The sequence below is a fragment of the Camellia sinensis genome, chromosome 3, assembly GCF_055761805.1.
Source record: "Camellia sinensis isolate YWXY chromosome 3, ASM5576180v1, whole genome shotgun sequence".
Taxonomy (NCBI): domain Eukaryota; kingdom Viridiplantae; phylum Streptophyta; class Magnoliopsida; order Ericales; family Theaceae; genus Camellia; species Camellia sinensis.
The window spans coordinates 173,618,798-173,640,852 of record NC_138963.1 but is presented as its reverse complement, the minus strand read 5'-3'; the positions used below and the strand labels follow the sequence as shown (position 1 = coordinate 173,640,852).

The 22,055-nt window shown below is 35.4% G+C and overlaps 2 protein-coding genes across 2 annotated transcripts; one reads left to right on the top strand and one right to left on the bottom strand.

Annotated features, from left to right (window-relative positions):
• The first annotated feature begins 2,541 nt into the window (after positions 1 to 2,541).
• Positions 2,542 to 8,721, top strand: LOC114264494 (polyadenylate-binding protein 3). The gene is made up of 7 exons (XM_028205116.2): positions 2,542 to 3,153; positions 4,872 to 5,650; positions 5,771 to 5,848; positions 5,951 to 6,040; positions 7,058 to 7,363; positions 7,574 to 7,768; positions 7,979 to 8,721. The coding sequence occupies exons 1-7, from the start codon at positions 2,901 to 2,903 to the stop codon at positions 8,201 to 8,203; spliced, it is 1,926 nt and encodes a 641-aa protein (XP_028060917.2). The 5' UTR covers positions 2,542 to 2,900; the 3' UTR covers positions 8,204 to 8,721.
• Positions 8,722 to 10,230: 1,509 nt separating this feature from the next.
• Positions 10,231 to 12,193, bottom strand: LOC114264573 (uncharacterized). The gene is made up of 4 exons (XM_028205260.2): positions 12,041 to 12,193; positions 11,651 to 11,945; positions 11,397 to 11,558; positions 10,231 to 10,874 (listed from the first exon to the last, which is right to left on the bottom strand). The coding sequence occupies exons 1-4, from the start codon at positions 12,089 to 12,091 to the stop codon at positions 10,408 to 10,410; spliced, it is 975 nt and encodes a 324-aa protein (XP_028061061.2). The 5' UTR covers positions 12,092 to 12,193; the 3' UTR covers positions 10,231 to 10,407.
• Positions 12,194 to 22,055: the final 9,862 nt, after the last annotated feature.

The window sequence follows — 22,055 nt, the reverse complement described above, 5'->3', positions numbered from 1 at the left end:
TGCAAGATAATGTGACGAAATTAAAATGTAATACTACATAGCTAAAATCTTATTAAAAAATTTTCAATATAGATTTAAATTTATTCTATATGCAAACTGCATAATATATGAATTCAATTTCAACCATATTATACGGGAAAGAAATAAGCCTTCTCGTATAATCCTGTTGATCAAGTCTGCGCTCCTCTGTACGTCGTCGCTTTATCACCTGAAAACACAAACGTGAGCTAGTCGGCGGGTGTATGCCGGAAACCTCTTCGATGCCTAAGTCAGTAAGCTTGACAAATAGACAAAAGCTCCGTGTATTCAAAAAGCAAAGTTGTGTGTTACCTCTCCAAAGGTGATGTTTGTGAGCTTTTATAGGTTTCGTGTGGCACAATCCTAGTAGGACTTCTACTCCTCCATGCAGAATCCTCCTAGGATTCATACTCCTGATAGATAATGCTTATCATTCAACACCCCCATCACTGCTTAAACCAAGTGAGATGGTTTTTACCATGGTCGAACTCCAACATGGCCGAAGTAATCATGGCTATGCTGAGCCGCAGAGTAGACCAAACTATCCTTAGTTCGGTTCTTCCTTTCGCTACACCTTTATCTCGGTTCCCCCATTGTACAAACCATGGTGTGTTTAGACCGAGCTACCGAGTAGCAAGGTTCTAACCATTCTAACCACAATACGCCATGATCGGGTTAACTCTGGGACCGGCCTAACTCCAAGTCACTTCCGGACCGGAGTAACTTTACATTTCTCTCGGGCCGGAGTAATTTTATACATCCCTTGGGTCGGAGTAACTTTACGGCCTTTTTACCTAACCCTTCGTACTATGGGCCATAATGACATCTCCTAGCTCGGCCCAATTTTCACAAAAATTACCTTCTCATATAATCATATAAAAATTTAGACACATTTAGGGTAAATAGGATTACTGAATTAAAATACTATCTAAGCCAATTTTTATTATCAAAAATATTAAAGACTCAAAAAAATTTACTAAAAATTTTATCAAATGTCTCACATGGGTATGAGACTTATGGGACCTACATCGTGTGGGTCTTACCCTTATGTAAGACATTTATTAAAAATTTTGATAAAATTTTTGAGATCTGTAGAATTATTCTTTTATTATTTATTTGCAGCATGTTGTCCTATAAGAAGTGGACGCGTGTCTGAATAGATGACAAAACGGTATGGTAACGAGCGGTAGATATACCCTCCAAAATCCGAAAAAGAGCCCAACGTCCGACGTGGCTTTATAATATTGTCGAAATTTCCACGTCACCCAAATGCCACACGTGCGCGTTGTCAAACGCCACCTCAGTACCAAGGAACCCGCTACCTCAGTACTAAGGAACCGGTTCCCAGCCTGGAGTAATTATTAAGTACTCCTAGAGCACCATCACGTGGGCTGTAGAGATATTGGGTGCGTTTAGTTTGTATTTTCAAATAAATTTTTAAAATTTTTCTAGGGAGAGTTTAGAATATTTTTTTATTTATTTTGTTATATATTTTGAAAATAATTTTAAAATTTGGGAGTTTGGTATAATTTAATATTTTGTTATAGCTGAGTAGATGTGTGTAAGAAAAAAAAGTGGTTAAGAAAGAGAGAGGAGAGAGGAGAGAGGAGAGATAAAAAGTAATTGATTGATTTATAATTTTGAAAAAAAATTTCAAAAAACTTGAACCAAATAAAATTTTAAAAAATTTTTTCAAAAATTATATCTTAAAATACAAACCAAACAAGTCCATTTGTGATTGATGAAAGAGATAAAATTTATAATTTTATATTAAGTAATTGAAAAATATAAAAAGACATAGTGTATGATAATTAGATATTATTTGAAAAGTGTTGAATAATAGGATATTTTAGATAATCTAAATAAATATATTTTTTACCTTTTTATGATAAAATATATAAAATAAAAAAAAAGTAATGTGACTAAAAAATATAAAAGATAAAAAAATGTGTTAATATAAGAGATGTCAAATAATACTTAAATATATTTTTTGATTTTTTATAAAAAGATATATAAAAAATAGAGATAACATGACATAAAAAAGATTAAAAAAAAATTTACATTTTAATAATTCCCAAACAACCTCGTAGGACCCGTTTGTTTTCAGAAGTAGAATTAAGAGGATTCATAATCAGAGAATTACTAGTGAGGAGATTATTAATGAGAAAATTAAGTAAAATTGTGTTTGTTTTTTATGATAATTGTTGGTGTAGGGATTGTTAAATTATTTTTGTATAAAATAATAAAATAAATAAAAAATACAAAAACATTAAAATTAATGTTAAAAAAAAGCCCAACATGTAAAAATTAAAAAATAAAATAAAATAAAAATCAAACAAATAAAATAATAATTTTTACTTAACAAAAAATATAAAAAATTAATCATTAATGTTCAAAAATAAATGCCCAATATGTAAAAAATAAAAAATATATATATAAAAATAATAATTTAATAGACTATTTTCTAATACCAAATCCCAAACCTTATGGGATTACGAATTCTTTTTCAATCTCTCAAAACTTACATTAATCCTAATCTCAATTGTTCTTGGATCTCCCAAAACAAATGGGGATTGTTAAACCCCAACGTACTCAATAATTTTTCCCCAACAGAGTACCATTATCTCTACAGTCACATACATACATATACACTCATATGTGCACTTCTCTCTCCTCACTTTCTCTTCCAAGCCTCTGCTAATATTCACAATCCTTTAAAAATATATCTATATATATTAACCCAAAAAAAAAAAAAAACATATTTAACCCTAACCCTAGAAACTTTTTAGTTCTTTTCATTCTTTTTTTTTTTTTTTTTTTTTTGTGATACATTGATCGATTTTGCGTTGCATCAGAGTAGTGATCAATCGCCGAAGACTGTAATGGCAACCTCTATTCCGGCAGTTTCAGGGCAACAAGTTGAGGCGGCGGCGGCCCCATCGCCGTCGTCGGGAGGAGGAGGGTTCGGCAATGTGTCTCTGTACGTGGGGGACCTCGACCCGACCGTGAACGAAAGCCAACTGTACGATCTGTTCAGCCAGGTGGCCCAAGTCGTGTCTGTGAGGGTTTGTAGAGATCAAACCAAGCGAGTCTCGCTCGGCTACGCTTACGTTAATTTCGGCAACGCTCAAGATGGTTAGACATTGCCTTCAATTTTTTCAGTTTGATTTGAATTTTTGGGTGCTTGATTTGTTCAATGTTTTGTGGTCTTAGGGTTTTCAGTCACACTCTATGTTTGCATGAATGTATATCTGTTTGCCGTAATGTTTTATAATTTGATCAGATTATTTGTTTGATGTTTTTCATGGTAGTGTTTTGATCAACGTGAAATTTTTAGTTGAAGTTTTTGTGCATGTGGATTTTGCTGTGATGAGTTGTGTGATGTAATTTTTTTAGTCAGTGAGTTCTTAGTTATGTGATTAGATTGGTTCATGTTGGAAAGTAGAGGGTTAAATTTGTTTCTTTTATGCTGTGTTTGGATCATGTATGTATTTGCGTAGAGTTTTGGAAAGGGAAAGATAAATTTGGAAAGACAATATGAATAAAATATAATTTTTTATTTTCCTCTCCCTCCACTCAAATCCATGATTTAAGTATTTTTCTCATTTAGTCTTTTGGATTTTTAGTAACTAATTTTTATTGTTGTGTGCCCGAATTGATTTTTGACAGAAGATTGTAATAGTAGAGAGATAGTTACATTATTTTTTGGGTAATGCTACTCATACTATCTTTTTTCTACTCTGCGTTTGTAAAATACACGAGTATACATGGTAATCCAAATGTGTTATAAATGTGTGTTGTAGGGTAAATTACAAATACATTCCCTATTTTTGACTCTCTCAAATTTTGGAAAATAAATTCTACTTCTTAAGATTTCAAATTACATAACAAATAACAACAGTTAGTGAACTATTAACGAATTTTGCTAATGACAATTGTTAATTTTATTTTTTATTTTTTTAAATTTCAATTTAACCCTCAATAGAACACATAGTCCTCTATGTAAATTTTTATATCCACAAACCAACCACCACCAACTCTCCCTCTCTCTTATTGATGCCGGCAACTGGGGGTGGGAAAGCTCATTGAGTCAATTTGCTTTTAATCCATGTACTACCTCATCCTGTGGAGCCAATTTGTTTGTCCTCACTGGAATCTCTCATTGTGTTTACATCTCTCTCTCTCTCTCTCTCTCTCTCTCTCTCTTTGTGATTTGCAAATGTGTTTGGATGGGCTGGTGGGAGAGGGGTGGTGGGTTGGCGGTTGAGGGTGGGTAAGGAATATAAATATTTAGACACGAGAATTAGATAAGTCGAACGCTTGAGACACATACTCACATCTAACTCCTTTCTTCAAGTCCATGTAACGTAGGTAATGCATTATTGAACACACAACTAAACGCATTCAGTTGTTAGTGCTTTATTGTGTTTAAAACAAGCCTAAATATGCTTTTTTGTAAATTATTTGTGAAACTAATGGCTAGATGCTTTGGGGTTTTTTTGACATCACAAATGTTGAAGATCCATCACGATTTGGTCTGTTGAGGGAGTTGTTTCTTCAAGAATTTGTGTAAAATGGTGCATTTGGAACAATTTGTTGCTGGTTGATGTATTTGATTAATAGCACTAACAAGCATGCATATGACATTCAACATGAAATAATTGAAATTTTGCAATTTTTTGAATGTTTGTTATCAAGTTTTGAAAATTTCCAGTTGTTTGAATATATAATATTAGTGATTTTGTTGAATCATTGATAGAATTTAGGGTGTTGAATGTTTTAATATGTTATTTTTATAGTAAGTTTTGGGGCTTAGTTTGAAGTTGACGTTGTTTGTAATCTGATAATTGCAGCTGCTAATGCACTTGAGATTTTAAATTTCACACAAATCAATGGAAAGCCAATTAGAATAATGTTTTCTCACCGAGATCCTACCATTCGCAAAAGTGGATTAGCGAATGTTTTCATCAAGAATTTGGATGCATCCATAGACAACAAGGCATTGCATGAAACTTTTGCCGCTTTTGGTAGTGTGCTGTCTTGCAAGGTAGCCATTGATGCCAATGGTCAATCAAAAGGCTATGGGTTTGTGCAGTTTGACCAGGAAGAAGCTGCACAAAATGCAATCAAACGGTTAAATGGCATGTTGATGAATGATAAACAAGTTTATGTTGGCCTTTTTGTCCGTCGCCAGGAAAGAAATAGGGTGAATGGATCACCAAAGTTCACTAATATTTATGTGAAAAATTTTTCTGAGACTACTACTGATGAGGACCTTATGAAAATTTTTGGCAAGTATGGTTTGATCACCAGTGCAGTTGTTACGAGGGATGCAAATGGAAAGTCCAGATGTTTTGGTTTTGTAAATTTTCAGAACCCAGATGATGCTGCTGCTGCAGTAGAGAACTTGAACGGGTCCTCGTTAAATGATGACAAAGTTTTGTTTGTGGGGAAGGCTCAAAGGAAAGCAGAAAGAGAGGCAGAATTGAAAGCCAAATTTGAACAGGAAAGAAACAGTAGATTTGAAAAATTACAAGGTGCTAATTTATATCTCAAAAATCTTGATGACAGCGTAACTGATGAAAAACTGAAGGAGTTATTCTCCGAGTTTGGAACCATAACATCGTGCAAGGTATATTTGGTTCAAGTGAAATTAATGTTGGTCTGTTTGATGTATTATTCTCTTTATTTTTATTTTATTTTTTTCCCCTATTTTATTTATTATTTATTTAATTTGTGATTTGTGAATCAGATCATGCTTGATCCACAAGGGGTGAGTAAGGGTTCTGGTTTTGTGGCCTTCTCTACCTCCGTGGAAGCTACAAGAGCTGTAAGACTGCCTTCTCTTTTTGAACTTCAGATCTCTCTTTCCTATCATTCAACCACAGAGTTTGTCTAATTCATTGTGTTGATTGTTATCCATGTTCTTCAGTTGAATGCGATGAATGGCAAGATGATTGGACAGAAACCTTTATATGTTGCCGTGGCCCAGCGCAAAGATGAAAGGAGGGCACAATTGCAGGTGATTTTCTTCATTGCATCATTTCTTAGTAATGTAATGTAATATAGTCTCTCTCTCTCTCTCTCTCTCTCGTGTGTGGGAGAGGGTCATGTATGTTGTCTGTGCTTATGTCATTGATAGATATGATGATAAAAACGGTAATAAGTTCATCATTTTTATGGTTTCTGAGATTCTAGTTGTGGGTCATTCCACATTATAAGAGTATCCTATGAAACTGAAATCAATAATGGTGTTTTTGATTGAGTTTCATGATTCCCGATTATTTTTTCTAAAACTCTGAATATGAAAGGTTTTGCAGCCCACTTGTGGGTGGACATAAAAAATGATTTTTTGGAGTGGTTCAAAATTAGTATTTCTTATAATAGCTTCAATCTTTATAGAGTCTTTTTATTTGTACATGCTTCTAGTGTGGCAAAAATGATAGCTTTGAAATAACACTAAAATAACTAATAAGTATTTTCCAACCATTATAAGTTTACATATGGTTTGAAACTGGAATAAATTTAAATTCCGGTTCAAATATCTTTTATCGATATACTTTTTTATTATTAGAAAAGTAAAATGTATTAGAAGGGTGCCAAAAAGCAGGGGTCTATTTGTATGGATGCTTTTAAAAGCAGGTTACTTTATATGTATGAAATCATACATGGTTGATCGCCTTTTTGCCCTACACATACTCGTTTTCCACCTTGTTTTGGAATCCTTATAATTTTTCATAGTTATATTAGCTTGTGCTTACCTTATCATTAATTCTGTCTAATATTAGTAAGGGTCTTGTTAATGTGTGCCCATAGGACACATGTTAAAAATGCTTAAAAAGATTGTACATTCTTTATTGCACCCACTTTCATGCAAAATGTACATTTCTTTTAAGCTTTTTAATGTGTGTGCACCTTAAAGGCACACATTATTGTGCCCTGTTCATGATAAATTGATATTAGTTTTGCTGCTTGTATGATTCCATTCTCATATCAATCATGACTCACCATAATGTATTTTTTTGGAGTGGGTTTTCAGGCACAGTTTGCTCAAATACGAGCACCAAGTGGAATAGCTTCTTTACCTACGGGGATGCCTGGATTTCACCCTGGTACACCTAGACTTGCTCCTCAGCAGTTGTATTTTGGTCAAGGTACGCCTGGTCTGCTACCTCCTCACCCTCCTCACCCTGCTGCCTATGGCTTCCAGCAGCAACTCTTGCCTGGTATGCGCCCAGGTGTTGCCCCAAATTTCATTATGCCATTCCAACTTCAAAGGCAAGGACAACCTGGACATCGAGTAGGCGCCAGAAGAGGTGGGAACCCTCAACAGATGCAGCAACAGGTGTACTATTGTTCTTATCTTACTCCCAGGATTTTTATTTTTATTTTTAAATTATACTTGGTTTTTCCATCTAGTGAGAATTTCCCAAGGATTGATTTATGAATGTTTTTGTTCCATGTCAGACAATCACTCTATTTTGTTCTGCTTTTGTTTCATTCTTGGTTTCTCTAATGGTTTGATAATTTTTCGTAATTTTAAATTTAAATATAGTTGGTGCATCGTAACTCCAACCAAGGCTTAAGATACATGGCCAATGCACGAAATGGGATGGACCCGTCTATGGTTCCTCAAGGTCTCTTGACTCCAATGATGCCATTGCCTTTTGATGTTCAACGTCCTGGGCCAGTGCCGATGTCAGCACTTGCTTCTGCTTTGGCTTCTGCTTCTCCTGAAAATCAGCGCCTGGTGAGTTTATTCTCCCTCTCCTTTACTATAGCAATATATGTATATTGAATTTACAGTTTGGGAAAATATTATTAGTACTTTAGAAAATGAATTTTCCCCCATAGGTACACATATGGCAGAGGAAATGAGAAATGAAACTTTTAATGAATAATAAAAAGAGACTTATTTTGAATTGTTGACTCATGATTCTTTCTTGTGTCAAAATGACAGATGCTAGGGGAACAGCTGTTTCCGCTTGTGGAGCGGATTGAGCATGAAAATGCTGGAAAAGTAACGGGCATGTTGCTAGAGATGGACCAGACGGAGGTGCTCCATTTGATTGAGTCTCCAGATGCTTTGAAGAGGAAAGTTGCTGAGGCCTTGGATGTCCTCCATTTATCAGCACCAGGATCTGATGTCGGTGATCAGCTAGGCTCATTGTCGTTGAATGAATGAAGCATATACCCAATTTTGCTTAGAGCATATACATTTCTTCATTTGTGTGCCCAGTTTTTATTAGGGCTTTGACGAAGCTATGATTGATTGTCGGGGTTTTTTTGCCTATACTAATTTTTAGGATCTAAGGGTGACCATTGATTCAATGGTAAAACTTTGACCTAATAACCTTGAGGTTATGAGTTCAAGTCTCAGGGCAATCACTTTGTGCACTATGCCAAATGTTAGGTGTGTGCCTAATCTTTTCCCTCAGATACACACATTAATGTTTACTTTTTGGGCGTTGTTACTAATATTTAGGATCTGTTCAACTTTTGAGGGTGACAATGGTGTTCAGTGCTGATTTTGTTTTAGGCTTCTGACTTGGTATGGTGGGATGTTGAATACCTGGGATTACTAGGATTATTATTTTTGTCAGTTTGTTTAGGTTATCCGTCATTGACATTTTTCTGATGAGTAGTTGGTTGTTTTTGTTTTGACTTCTATTTATTCAGCTATTATTTTGATCTTGATCTTAATTATTTGTAGTGTATTAGTTGTGTTTTTTGTTTCTTAATAATATAATATTGGTTGTGTTTACAACCTAAGTTTACTTGAAAGAGTGATCCTTGATCTTGAGTAGATCAAAAATGAAAAGCAGCTTGGGTTTGCTCCTAACGGTCCATTTGTTTTTAAAGGCAGGATGGAGGAGATTGATAGTGAGATGATTAAGTAAAATTGTGTTTGTTTTTATGGTGGTTGGTAGTGTGGAGATTGTTAAATTATTTTTATATAAAATAATAAAACAAATAAAAATCATGGTTTTAACTTCTTTTTTAAAAAAAAAAACAATTTATTAAAGAATATTGTTTCAAAATGTATTGCTCAACATGTTTAAAAAAATAAATAAATAAATTGTACTTGGCCGGTTGACCAGCTAAACAACCGGTAACCGGTAACATTTTAAGCTGAGAATAAAGCTTTGGACCCTCAGTGGGGGTACTAGGGTCCCTTCCCATTGGTCCAAAAAAACAAATTTTTTTTTTTTTGAGTTTTCAGCCATCTCCAGGCCGACACGTGGCACTGGGAGTCAACCCCACTGGGGGTTTGTAGCATTGCTGTTAAGCTAAACATATTATTTTCTAATACCATCTCCTCACTCGTAATCTACTTGTCTTAGGCCTTTCATAATTTGAAGGGATTACGAATCCAAACCCTTTTATAATTTGAAGGAATTACGAATCCTAACCTTCTTGAACAAAACAAACATGATATTCATTCATTGTTAGTCTGGCCCGGATTGCTATAACAGCAAACAAACGGCCCTAAAATTATTGATTTGCAGAGAACTAGAGGGCCTGGCTGTTGGGAAATCTGAATGGGTGGTTACAATGATGCAAGTGGTTACCAGGTGGAAAGTTATACCAATGTTTGGAATTGGTGAGGGAAAATAAATTAACACTTCTCTTTCCCAGTCCAAACAAAAAAGAGGAATATTTTTGACACTTCTCTTTTCTTTTTTGACACAGTAATAAGGTGATATGTCTTGTGCATATATTCAAAAGGGATTTAATTCAAAAGAAAGAAAGAATTTACAAAGATCAGAGCTTCTCAAGAGGCATGGCCTTGGGGGCAGTTTTTGTCTTGTATTTGGTTTTTCCACATTGACCATCAAAGGGAGCTCTTGTGCCAAATGAGAGAGAGAGAGAGAGATGATGTAATTGACCGGGGACATTGCGACTGTAAACTGGGTTGGGATTCATGGTGAAACAAAAATTGAACTCTAGTCCTGCCCTTCAGTCAAATCCTGCCTTCTATCAACGGTTATGCCTTCTGCATAACGAGGTGGTTTGAAAATTGACTATTTTAGTTGATTTTTTTTTTAATTTTTTACAAAAAAAAAAAAGAAGTATAGAAATATAGAAAGAATGATATGACAATTTGTAATGCTTTTTTTGACTAAAATAGTCTATCCCCATCGGAATTTATGGTTGCAATGGTTGGGGTTTACTATATTTTCTTTGTATTCAAGGAAGAAAAAAACAATATAAGCAAACCAACAAGCATAGTTAAAATGCACTAGGAAATAAAGCATTTCTCCAAGGCTGTGAATCACATTTCGCCTTAGTGAAATTGACCCGAGTGTCAGAATTAGTGTTCCTCACTACATGGTCATGAAGGACATGAGTAAGTGTAAAAGGCAAACAATACAAACATGAGAGAGCTTATTGGAAATCTGGATGGATGTCCTCTTCTACCCCTTCATCATACAATGTGGCTTCAAATACACTATCATCCCAGCGACCCTTGTGATCTGCAATTTCTCTTCCAGTTTTGAGCTGCAAGTCATCTTCATCATCGTCCTCTGTAATGTAACTGTCCCATTTTGAAGCTCCTTTCATCGTTCTTGGCCGACAGTTCCATGGCACTTTAGCTGCTGCAAGGTCTTCATTCTTTTCTTGGATCATGCAGTCGCTCCATTTAGATTTCCCTTTGGCTGTTGTTGAGTGACAATCATCCTCATTGTCTTGTGCTGCGTAAGTTCCCCATTTTGCAGCCTCTTTGCTCATCATTGGCAGATCTTTTCTTGGTTCCTTGTCCGCAGAAATGTCTTCTTCATCTTGTGCTGTGTACTCTCTCCACTTGGAAGCCCTATTAACTGTTGTCGGCAGATCCTTTCTCGGCTCCTTATCTGCAGTAAGTCAAACTGTGAGCAAGTGTGGATTGTTGTATAGTGCACAAAAGGCCAAATTCTTTTTGTTCAGTCTTACCCCTGGTTTCTGGTTCAACATAATAAGGGTTTTAGTATATCTAACTCAGATTTTAACAGTAACAAAAGGACATAAATATACAATCCCTTTGTATCTGTTTGATTAGAAGGAAAAATAAGATGGAAAATGAAAAGGAATGAAATTAAAAATCATTTTCTTCTATGCATTTGGTTAGGATTAAATTTTTATGAGAAAGTCATAAAAATAATAGGAAAGTGAGATCACGACATGCCTACTTTCACGAAAAAATAAAAATTCTTGTTCTCTTTGCAAGAAACTAAACATCAATTTATCATACTAATAAGAGTTACTTTCATTCTAAACCAACATAGAAAAAGCTCCATTTTTTTTTTCTTTTTAGTTTTTACCCACACTTGCAATTTCTTTCATCCTAACCATACTCACCAGGAGATAAAATAACAAAATGAATAGAGCACCATTACCTTGAGAGACCACAAGCTTATTGGAATTTCTCTTGGAAAAAACAGCCCTGAAACCCTTTTCACCATTTTCAGTCCCCAATCCACTGGAATTAGTATTCAATTTAGGTTTTTTGAACAATGCCTTCGGCAACTCTGTCACAATCTTCGGTTCAAACACATCCTCTGCACATCAAATTTATCAAATAATCATACAAGATCAAAAACATACTCAAACACGATTTTGATTTTGATTTTGAATCGACATGAATGTTGACCTCGTTGGTCTTTGACTTGGTCATCGTCATTGTCCTCCGGATCAATGTACTCGGTCCAGTCAGTCCTCGTGTTGTTGTGATTGTTCAGAGGCTGATTGCTGGAATGTTCTGGTGATGGAGCTAGGGTTTCGTCGGGGCATTGTTGTTGGGCGAATTGGCGGGACATGTTGAAGGTCTGGACGAATTTGCGGACGTCTCTGGCCATGAAAGCTTGAGCGAACACCTTCCGCACTGATTGCTTCTGGTTGCAGACTACGCAGGTCCACTTGTTACTGCTCTTCTTCTTTTGCTTCACCTGTCGATCGAAAACCCTAATAAGATCAACAACCAAAAATACCTAATACCGAGAGAGAGAGAGAGAGAGAGAGAGAGAGAGAGAGAGAGATTAGCCTGCATGGTAGAACATTGGAAACATTGAAGGGCGATGAAGATGGTGGACATTGTTGTCTGAAATGCGTGTTGGCGGTGAGTCGGTGATTGCTCTCTTCTTTGTTGTTGTTTTTTTTTTTTCAGATTTTTTGGCGCCAAAATGTTATCAAATTTGGCACTGTTTGTTTGCGTGCGAGTGCGTAGAGTAACTAGAGGGTCTGTTTGGTTGGTTTTTTTTTTTTTTTTTTTTTTTGTTGATCGTCCGATCCACTTATGATCCAACCTTATAAACTATCCCGAAAAGATGTCGAGGAACCCATCCCTTGCACCTTCAATTTCAATCAAGGACTATAAGAAGGTTGGTATGAGTTTCAAAATAAAGACATTCGATTACGCAAACCGTTACCTTACTAACTCATCCAACCCTCGAAATTTGTTTGGTTGTTAATTGGCAACTGAGGAAAATAATTTGTATTCCCGTGAAAAGTTTTGTGAAATTTTACTAATGCATCATATGTGTAAAAATCTATTATGAATATAATTTACAACACTTTTAATTTTAAATCTACATCTTACACTTTATTTTTATTGTAAAATTTTGATAAGTTTTTAAGTAATTAGATTTTTTTTTTTCCCACTACATTGTAAACATTGTGCTTTATGAGTAAACTTATACACATAAGGGTGTGAAAGTAATTTGATATGTCTATTTAATAAATAGGGAATTGACTAAAAAACCCTATTAAGATAGGAAAATGGGTGCACTAATAAGTTCTCTGGACTTTTTGGTGTAACAAAAAAATCATTTTCACTTTTAATTGTTACTATAATATATCTTATTTTTAATTTTTTTGGCGGCATTTTTATTAAAAAAAAATATTACTAATTATTAGTTTTTAGCGATAGTTGAAAAATTCATCACAGAAAAGTATCATTAATTGTTAATTTTTAGTGACACATTTAAAAAATCGTCACAAAAAATGTTATTAATTATAATTTTTAACAACATGATAGGTCGTTTCACACACCAAAAATAAATTATGAACTGTTCCAAATTCCTTAGAATAATGGTATCGATCCACATGGACAAATATGAAATTAAACTAATTTAATTATTAAATTCCTAAATTAATTCCTAAAAATGAAATTGAAATTACTGATTTTGGAAAAAAACTAAGGTAATGAATTCACCACTACTTACATAAATACGATTTCAATTTGAAAATCAATTATGTTACGTTTCGAATGAAATAATACTTCGCAATTACAAGCTCAAAATATTGATTAAAAAAATTATCACGTTCAATGTACGGGTACAAATAATCTCAAGTAGTGCGAGTCGTTTGCTCTAAATTAGGGTAGTAACACGACTAGTCCCTCGTAATATGATTCATCTCATACCTCGAACATGAAAGAATAGAAAACCATTGTATGGAAAGCCTTCAACAATCACAGAAAGAATAATACTCGAATAAATAATGGAAAAATATATTAGTAAACTTCTTGAGAACCATACAACTGTTCAAACCATTAAATAAAAGAAAACCAAAAAGAAAATTTATTTACTTGACTAGGGTTTCATCAAAACTCTAGAAAGAAGAGTCTAGCCACTCATGGAGGAGTGGGAATAAGTAGAGGGAGAAGAAGCCACCGTGAGAGACATTCTTCAAACTTCAAGTTCTTTTTCCTTCCAAACCCTAACCTCTCTATTTTTTCTAAAATATTTCCCAACCCTAATTACAGCCTCTTTTCTTATGGCACCCTAATTGTTTAATTAAATATCATGTATAATTAGAATAAAATAAAATAGTGAATGTTATATGATAAAGTGCAATTTAATTAGGGATTATATATTATCAAAAAAAAAATGAAACAGATATAGCTTTGGTGAATCACCATAGCTTTGGTAAATCACCAACTCAGGCCTCATAGCTTTAATCAATCACCAATTAGAGGGACACGTGGGGGAAGGGCAAAGTGGCGCTTGTTAAGACATGTGGCCGAGAGTAGATGCACGCTCACTACCTATAAATAGGTAGTGCTTGACCGAGCTTCAACAAAACCAAAAGAAATGTATATAAATCAATAACTAAGAGGCAGCATACAAGTAGCAGCGAGTTAATAGTAGGAAACTAAAAGTTAAGGGTCAATCGTAAGGTGAGTTATATTATGCCTTGAGTTACCATAACATGTTTTAAATATGTCTTAAGTTACCATAATATATTTTACGAATGTTTTGAGTTACCACAATTTATTTTGTATAATTTATGTTTTATGGTTACGTTAATGTTTCAATTACGTGGATTTTCTGAACTCTATTTGCTTAGATTGAAACCAATGGATATGTCTGTTTAACTTTTAATAATTATTTGGCGATAATTTTATAAACAATTATTTTCTATAAGTACCACCACATGAGTCCCACGCCTTGAGGGACTTAAATAAACCATTGGCCCTTGTTTGGCCACCTTGTAGTCCTCTGTTTGTCATGAACCCATTGACCCTTGTTCTGATTGTCAATCCAGTGACCTCTGTTTTGTTTTGTCCTGTACCGTGGTTATAGTTATTTACGTAATTTCTGGATTTCAGTTTTTGCCGCTTAATTAATTTGTTTATTCAATTTAAATTATGTTAGTGTTTTAGCTTCAATAATTATCCATGGCTATTTTGTGCCCCTATACTCACAGTATAATATTTCTCACTCTGCTATGTGTTTATAGTTGTTACCCCTTTCAGGTGACGAGATTTAGCAAGATCAAGATGGCGGATAAACCGCAATTTTTTTTTTTTTGTACTATCTGTATTTTTGATCGGACTCTTATAATAAAATAAAAGCCCAAATGACTATTTTTGTTTCTTTTTAATAAACTTTTAGTACCCAATTATTTTATTTTAATTTATTTAATTTATCCGTTGCGCTACTACTATAGTAATTTTAGAATTATTTTATTTTTATCGTGTTGCGACGCCAAGCCTTTGGGTACCGGGTTTGGGTCATGACATTTCTTCTTTTTATTTCCAACAGAACAAGCTTCAATTTTCGTGCACGCAGTCCTAGATGGGCTGCTCGAGTGCCCATGTGGGCCGCTTGAGCGGTGGTGGGCTGCACGTGCAGTTGGGTGACAGGTTGAGATTTTTCACTACTCGCACGGAGAATTTGCTTTTGCATCATTTTTTGCTTGAATTTGCGTGTAGCTTGCCAAATCTGTACAACTATACAAAACACATTATTTCTACCAAATAAAACAAAATTCAAAGACTATAAATGTAACTTAAGTGGTCTCAATGTGTTACCTTTCGGCTTATATCACATCCCCTAACTTACATTTTGCTAGTCCTCGGGCAAAACAATAGAAAAAAGAAAAATAAAATATTCTAAACCACTTTCGTAGGGATTACAATTATATTTAGCATATGCAACAAGCCTTTAAACCACAAAGTTACCATAAGTGGACAAGTATAGTCTCGTGAGGATTTTTAGAAATGATATCCACAAACATTAACATATTCACATCTGCCCAACAACGATTAATCACATGACACCACTCAAGAATTAACTTATGTGCTAGTACAGCGCAATATTAAGACATGATGAGTCATTGAAAGCATAGTAGACAAGCATGAAGGAATCTATTGAGCAAAGATCTTAATTCAGTATTACAAAAATCAAGTTCCATGTACTTGTGAATGCTAGTAGACACATTATCAATACCCTTGGTGTAAAGTGCAATCCCCATAACTAGTTAACTGTCCACTATGATAGCCGAGTGTAACTCACAATAACACCCAACATATATAGAAAAACTAAATTTTTGCAACCAAGATTCTCATTTTTTTTTTTTTTTTGAAAGACTGTGCAATGTCCTGATCCATTAAGCTTTCTAATCAACCCATGTAACAAGCATTGGGCCAATGACTCCCAAACCAAATGGTTTTAGGGCACTAGGTGTGAAGACACCCCTACGGGCTTAATAACTCAAGCTGAAAATGTTACGAACCTGAACAAGTCTTTATTTTTTTTCTTAACTGTGCAATGTCTAGGTTTTTTAAGCTTTCTAATTAACCCATATAGCAAGTATTGGGCCAATAACTCCCAAACCAGACGATTTTAGGGCACTGGGTATAAAGACACTCCTACAGGCTTAATAACTTGAGTTAAAGAGGCTACGAACCCAAACAAATCAAGTTTTTTTTTTTTATTTTTTTGTGAGAGTCAAGGCTACTCATTTATTTTTTTCTGCAACACTAACAATTATCAATGATGTACACCGGGGATTAGAATAAAGTGGTCACCGCTATGAAAGTGTGTTCATGTATATCAAGACACACTTATGACAAATGTACTAATACCACAAACACAAACAACTCTCCTAGTGCAAACATCACATGCGAGTATTTACCTAATAAACCCTTTTCATACAAGTCCACTATGTGTTCTTAATTAACATATGCTTATATCACCACCATACTGGCAAAAAGAAATGAAGTGATGTAATCAAGTGCAGCAAGTACAAACATGAATTGTTATTATAAATACCCTCACCCCCCAACTAGAATACAATATTGTCCTTAATGTAAGCAACTGTAAAATAGATAGTAAAATGAAAGAGAGAGAGAGAGAGAGAGGATCTACCATACGACGTAGGCGCAAATCCAGCAAGGCAAGGACGAACCAAACACACACACATACACATACACACACACATTTTTATTTTTATTTTTTTGACTATACAATATAAAAGGAAAAGAAAAATAAAATAAAACAAAACAAAAATAAATAAATAAATAAAACAAAGAAAATAAACCATATATCATTGATTTGGATGTGGCAGTGGTGGAAAATGCTGCTCAAATAAGGCATGCATCAGCGTTCGAGTCTCAAATACCTCATCATGAACCCTAGCGCCAAGCTGATCAAATTGCTGCTGGCTCGATTCCTAGTATACGTAGAAGTCAGTTTGCAGAGATGCAATTGACTGTTGATACTCAAGCTGACAGGCATTAACTTGGTCAAATGTCGTCTGCGAGTAATCACAATATGCCTAATAGTCTGTCAGGAGATCAACCATAGATTGTTAAATAGTGGCTTGATTATCCAAAATAGCTTGATATTGTGCGTGTGTGGTGGCGGCAGTGGCGGTAGCGGTGGCGCGGCGGCGGGCTTGGCCAGAACATCATTAGGATTGGCTGGGGCATCGGCGAGGACTAGTGGAGGCAACAGACGAGCAGTGGTTTGGTGCCATTGGGTTTTAGCATAAAGCATTGGCGGCAAAAGCTAAACCTCATCGGGTCAAGTGGATAAATCCTTTGGCCTTTGATGAGTGTTGTAATGAAGTTGGCAAAGGAGAGCATGTAGAACCACCTCAGGTGTTGCGCAATTTGAATTGGTTCAGGATACGAGCCATTTGGTTGAAGATCAATGAAGGGATGTCGACCCAAAACCCAAAATCAAATCGATGTAAAGCGCAGAGAAAGTCCCCTTGCCACTCTTCCTTGTGGCATAAAGGTATGACATTCTTTTTGAGAACCACATCAAGGAAGAGGAGGCAGCGTGGTAAGTTAGCCCGACAGATTCTAGTGCGGTTATCATCATCCTATCACCCCTCATAGAATTCGGTCACTAATTGTCATAACCCAAACCCGTCCCTATGGGTTTAGCACCATAACTGGCTAGTAATCCGAGATTACCGAAGGCCTGCTTAATAGTAATACAGTAATATAGAGTGCAGGGGCATGGCGAAAGCCAAAACAGTAAATAAACAATGTCCAATGAGTTGTGAGAGTTTGTATGCAAAAAGGCTTTTCATACATATATACAATCAGTGCAAAGCAAAACAGTATGTACAACATTTACAATCGTTTAGGACAGGGACTTAATCCCTATTAAAACAATACAGCAACAGTGTATACAGTCTATACAAAAATAGAACAGAAAGGGGGAAACTAAAACACCCCCATAGCCTTAGCTTGAACGGACTCGGAACCTCGCAGTGAGGCACATAGGTTGGCTTGACAAAACTGGAGTTTACCCCGACGCTTCTAGCAACGGTCCGGTGCCTGTACACCTACATATATATATGAGCAGTGAGCTAAAGCCCAGTGAAGAACATAATGCGTAAAGAGGTTAAGAATGAATGTCCTTACAGTATTGAAAACAGTCACTTCGATCAGTATATTAGTTATTCAGTCATTACAGTCATATGTGGTACATCCAGTAGCAAAACAGTACAGTAGGTCTTATCAGACCGAACAGTCAGTTGATGGCCATCATATCAGTAAACAGTAGTGGTTCCAACATGGGAACTGACAGAGATCTCTGTGACAGTAGTAGTACAATACAGTAACAGTAGGTTGCTAAGGATGCCACGATACAGTTCACAATTAGGACATCATTCATTCAGTAACAGTATCATTTCAGAAAACAGTACAGTTCAATTGTTCAGAAGATAATCATATTTGAACATATCTTTACACAGTTGTTACTCACAGAGTTCTGGGCTACAGTTAAGCTAAAGCGTGCCCTCAGATGCCAACCCTACACAGTTTACAGGATGAACACACACTAAATTCACATTCGGGAAACAAAGACTTAGTCCCTACTTAGACTCAGTGTGGTTCTACATCTATATCCTCATTAAGATGCCTTAAACTAGGCCTAAGAATGTCTAGGATGAAATAAGGATGCAAAGATGCACTTTAAAAGCATTTTTAGGATTTTCAAAAAACAGGGGTCCCACTCGAGCGTATGTTACTCCGCTCGAGCTGACATGCAGACAAAGGTTTTCCACTCGAGCGTAGACTTACCTGCTCGAGCGTACTGCAAAACAGTCAAAAGTGCTGGATGTGTGAAAATTACGCTCGATTAGACGCTCGACATCCGCTTGAGCGTAAGACACAATGTCCCGCTCGAGCGTAAATTACCCCGCTCGAGCGAACTTCAAACAGTGCAAAGTACTGGGAGCACGACTTTCACGCTCGAGCGCCAGTCACCCCGCTCGAGCATGAGTTCAAAATCTGGAATTTCCAGATTTGAACCTCAAGCTCAAAATCAAGTTTTAAAACGTGAATTTTGATCCTCTTGGGCTAATTTGCTGGAAAACATTTGTAAACTCATAGAACAACATGTTTCAAAGGTCAATTGTAAAACCAAAGCCCCAAAGGAAGATCAATTCAACTCAATTTCAAACCAAATTTCAAGAACATAACTTCAATTGAACATGCAAGACTTTAAACAACTTTCAAGCTTCAAATAATTGCTCTAATGAGCCAATTGTTCCAAAAACAAGATGAATTCATGAACCTTAGCTAGAACTTGGACATGCAAGTAACAATTTTCCATGAAAACAACTTCAAACTCATCAATATAGGCATGCATGCATGGAATGAGCTTCAATTCAACATTATAAGGCTCAATCTAGGCTTAGATCACTAAGGACACAAGAACCATGCATGAATCAATTCAAAAACAAGTTCAAGAAGGTGGATGTTCTACCTTAAGTCTTGTATTCAAGTGTAGAAACTCAATTTGCACAAACCCTCTACAATTTCTTCAAGTTCTCTAGCCAATTCTCCAAGTTCAACTCAATTCCTCTCACTCCCTCACTCTAGTCGGCTAGAACAAGGAAATGGCTGAAGAAAATGTTTTGTCTAAGTGTGATAAGGCTCCAAAAAATGTGTAGGTAATGGCCCACTATAATGGCAAAGTTATAAATAAGGCAACTTGTGGGATTAAGGTTAGTTTAATCTAATTAAATCATACCAAATCACATTTCAGATAAATACACCATAAAATCACATTAATTCTAATTATCATAAATCATCAATCAATTTCAAATTCGGCCGCCGATAAGGCCTTCAATTTGCAGTTTAAACATAAAACATAAACAGATAATTAAACAGTCAAACAGATAGACATGCATTTAACCTAGTACATTCAATCAATCAGTTCAGTATTTCAGTCAGTTCAATTACTAATCATGTTCAATCTCAGTTTAGCAGTAATCAGTAGCGTTATCAGTGATCAGTGGTGAGGGTTATTACACTAATGTCAGGATTGTGAGTTCCCGAGTGAACTCCGAGAACTGCTCTGCATTGATAGTGTCCATGGAGCAGTTAAGAACCTCAGCAATGGAACCTGGTGTGACTGATAACTCTACCCTGTCAACGAGGGCTATGCAAAATACCACCTAATTTGCTAAAATCGCACTGATCTGCATCTATCCGCACTACCCTAACCGCTAACCGCAGTTTAAACTTTAAAATTTATAATCCGCCACCGCTCCGTTATAGTTCATATATATATATATATATTTTTTTTTTTTTTAACTTCTAATGAAATATCAATGTAAAAATGAGTGTAAGAGAGATTTAAGATATAAAATTTATTACAATTTAGTGGTTATATATATGAAACATATTATGTAAACTTTCTTTGTGTTACATATCTTTAAAATATTATACAAATTAGTGTTATATATTATGCAAATGTGTGATAATTAGTTAGAATATATTTCAATCTGCCAATTCACCAAAAATCGCCCAAACCGCAATTTGTCAATCTGCTAATTCGCTAACCCACCATTCGATTTGTAATTTTGTTCTCAAACCGCCCGAACCGCACCGCGCACACCCCTACTGTCAACAACAGAAAGAAGGGTCCTGGGGCCTCATCACTAATATACATGTTCTGATAAAAGACTCGCACAATGCAAGGGTATGTGGGTTCAACGACGTTGCAGATGCCTAGTAGACTCTAGTTTTCAAGTTGTTACACACTCCACGTAGTGGGTTGGTGGCTCTGAAAGAAGGCCACATCGAAGGGTGTGTCAAAGGCAATTTGTTTGTTGGCCTAGACGGCGGTTGGCACATCCCTAGCTGCTATGTTGGCATTGCAAGGCCGTTTGGGTACTTGGCGGAGCGAGAAAGCCATACCTGCACAAAATAATACAACCAACACAACAAAAAACGTGGAACTATTATCAGAACTCATCAAATAGCACATGTATGCACAAATCACACAAAACTTTATTGTCATCACATCACCAGAATTTTTTTATTATTTTTATTATTATTTTTTTTTTGAATGCCACCCTAAATTAACTTAGACTAAGGTAGCATAAAAAAAAATTAACAAACAAAAATATGAAATACAAGGAATAAATAAATAAATTAGTTAAAAAAGAGAAGAAAATGAAATAAAAGAAAATTAAAAAAATATATAAAATAAAAATAATCCACTAACTAATTAAACTAACAATTAAATTGAAGTTAAACAAATAAGAACCACTAACTAAACAATTAAAACAAAACAACTACATTAAACAAAAATAGGCAACCACAAGCTAAATTATTATTATTATTATTAGTTTTTTTTATATTATTTTTTTTTTGGGCCGCAAGTGTGCCGGAGATGGCCGCACATGCGGCGGTCTATTTGTTTGATGCCTGGTTTTTTTTTGATGGGTGGGTCGCACGTGCACTGGAGTTGGTTGCGCGCGCGGTGGTTGATTTCTAGGTTTTAACCACTTTTTTTTTTCATATGTGAGGATGATGATGATAAACAATGATGATGAACAATGCTCAAAAACTACCATTAAACTAACAATGGACTAATATTACAAGTGAAAACTAAGAAATCTAAACAAAAAGATAGTGATTACCTTGAAAAAGTATAAAGAAGAGAAGATGTAAGATACGCTGAAAAAAATGGTCGTCGGAAGGTCGTTGGTTGGACAAGATGGTGATGCTCCGGTGGGAATGTGGTGGTGAGAAAAGGTGGGGTGAAGGTAGAAGGATTAGTGATGGTGGGGTTTGAGTGAGGTTGAATAAGGAAGAAGATGATAAGGTAGAGAGAGAGAAAGCAAAGAAGATGATGAGAGGTAGAGAGAGAAAGTATATGGAAAGTGATAGTGAAGATGGGTCTAGGGTTTGTCTTGTAGAATTTTTTTTTTAGAAAAATAAAATAAGTAAATATAAATAAATAAGTAAATAAATATAACTCTGCACAAATTTTATTTTATTTTATTTTATTTTTTTG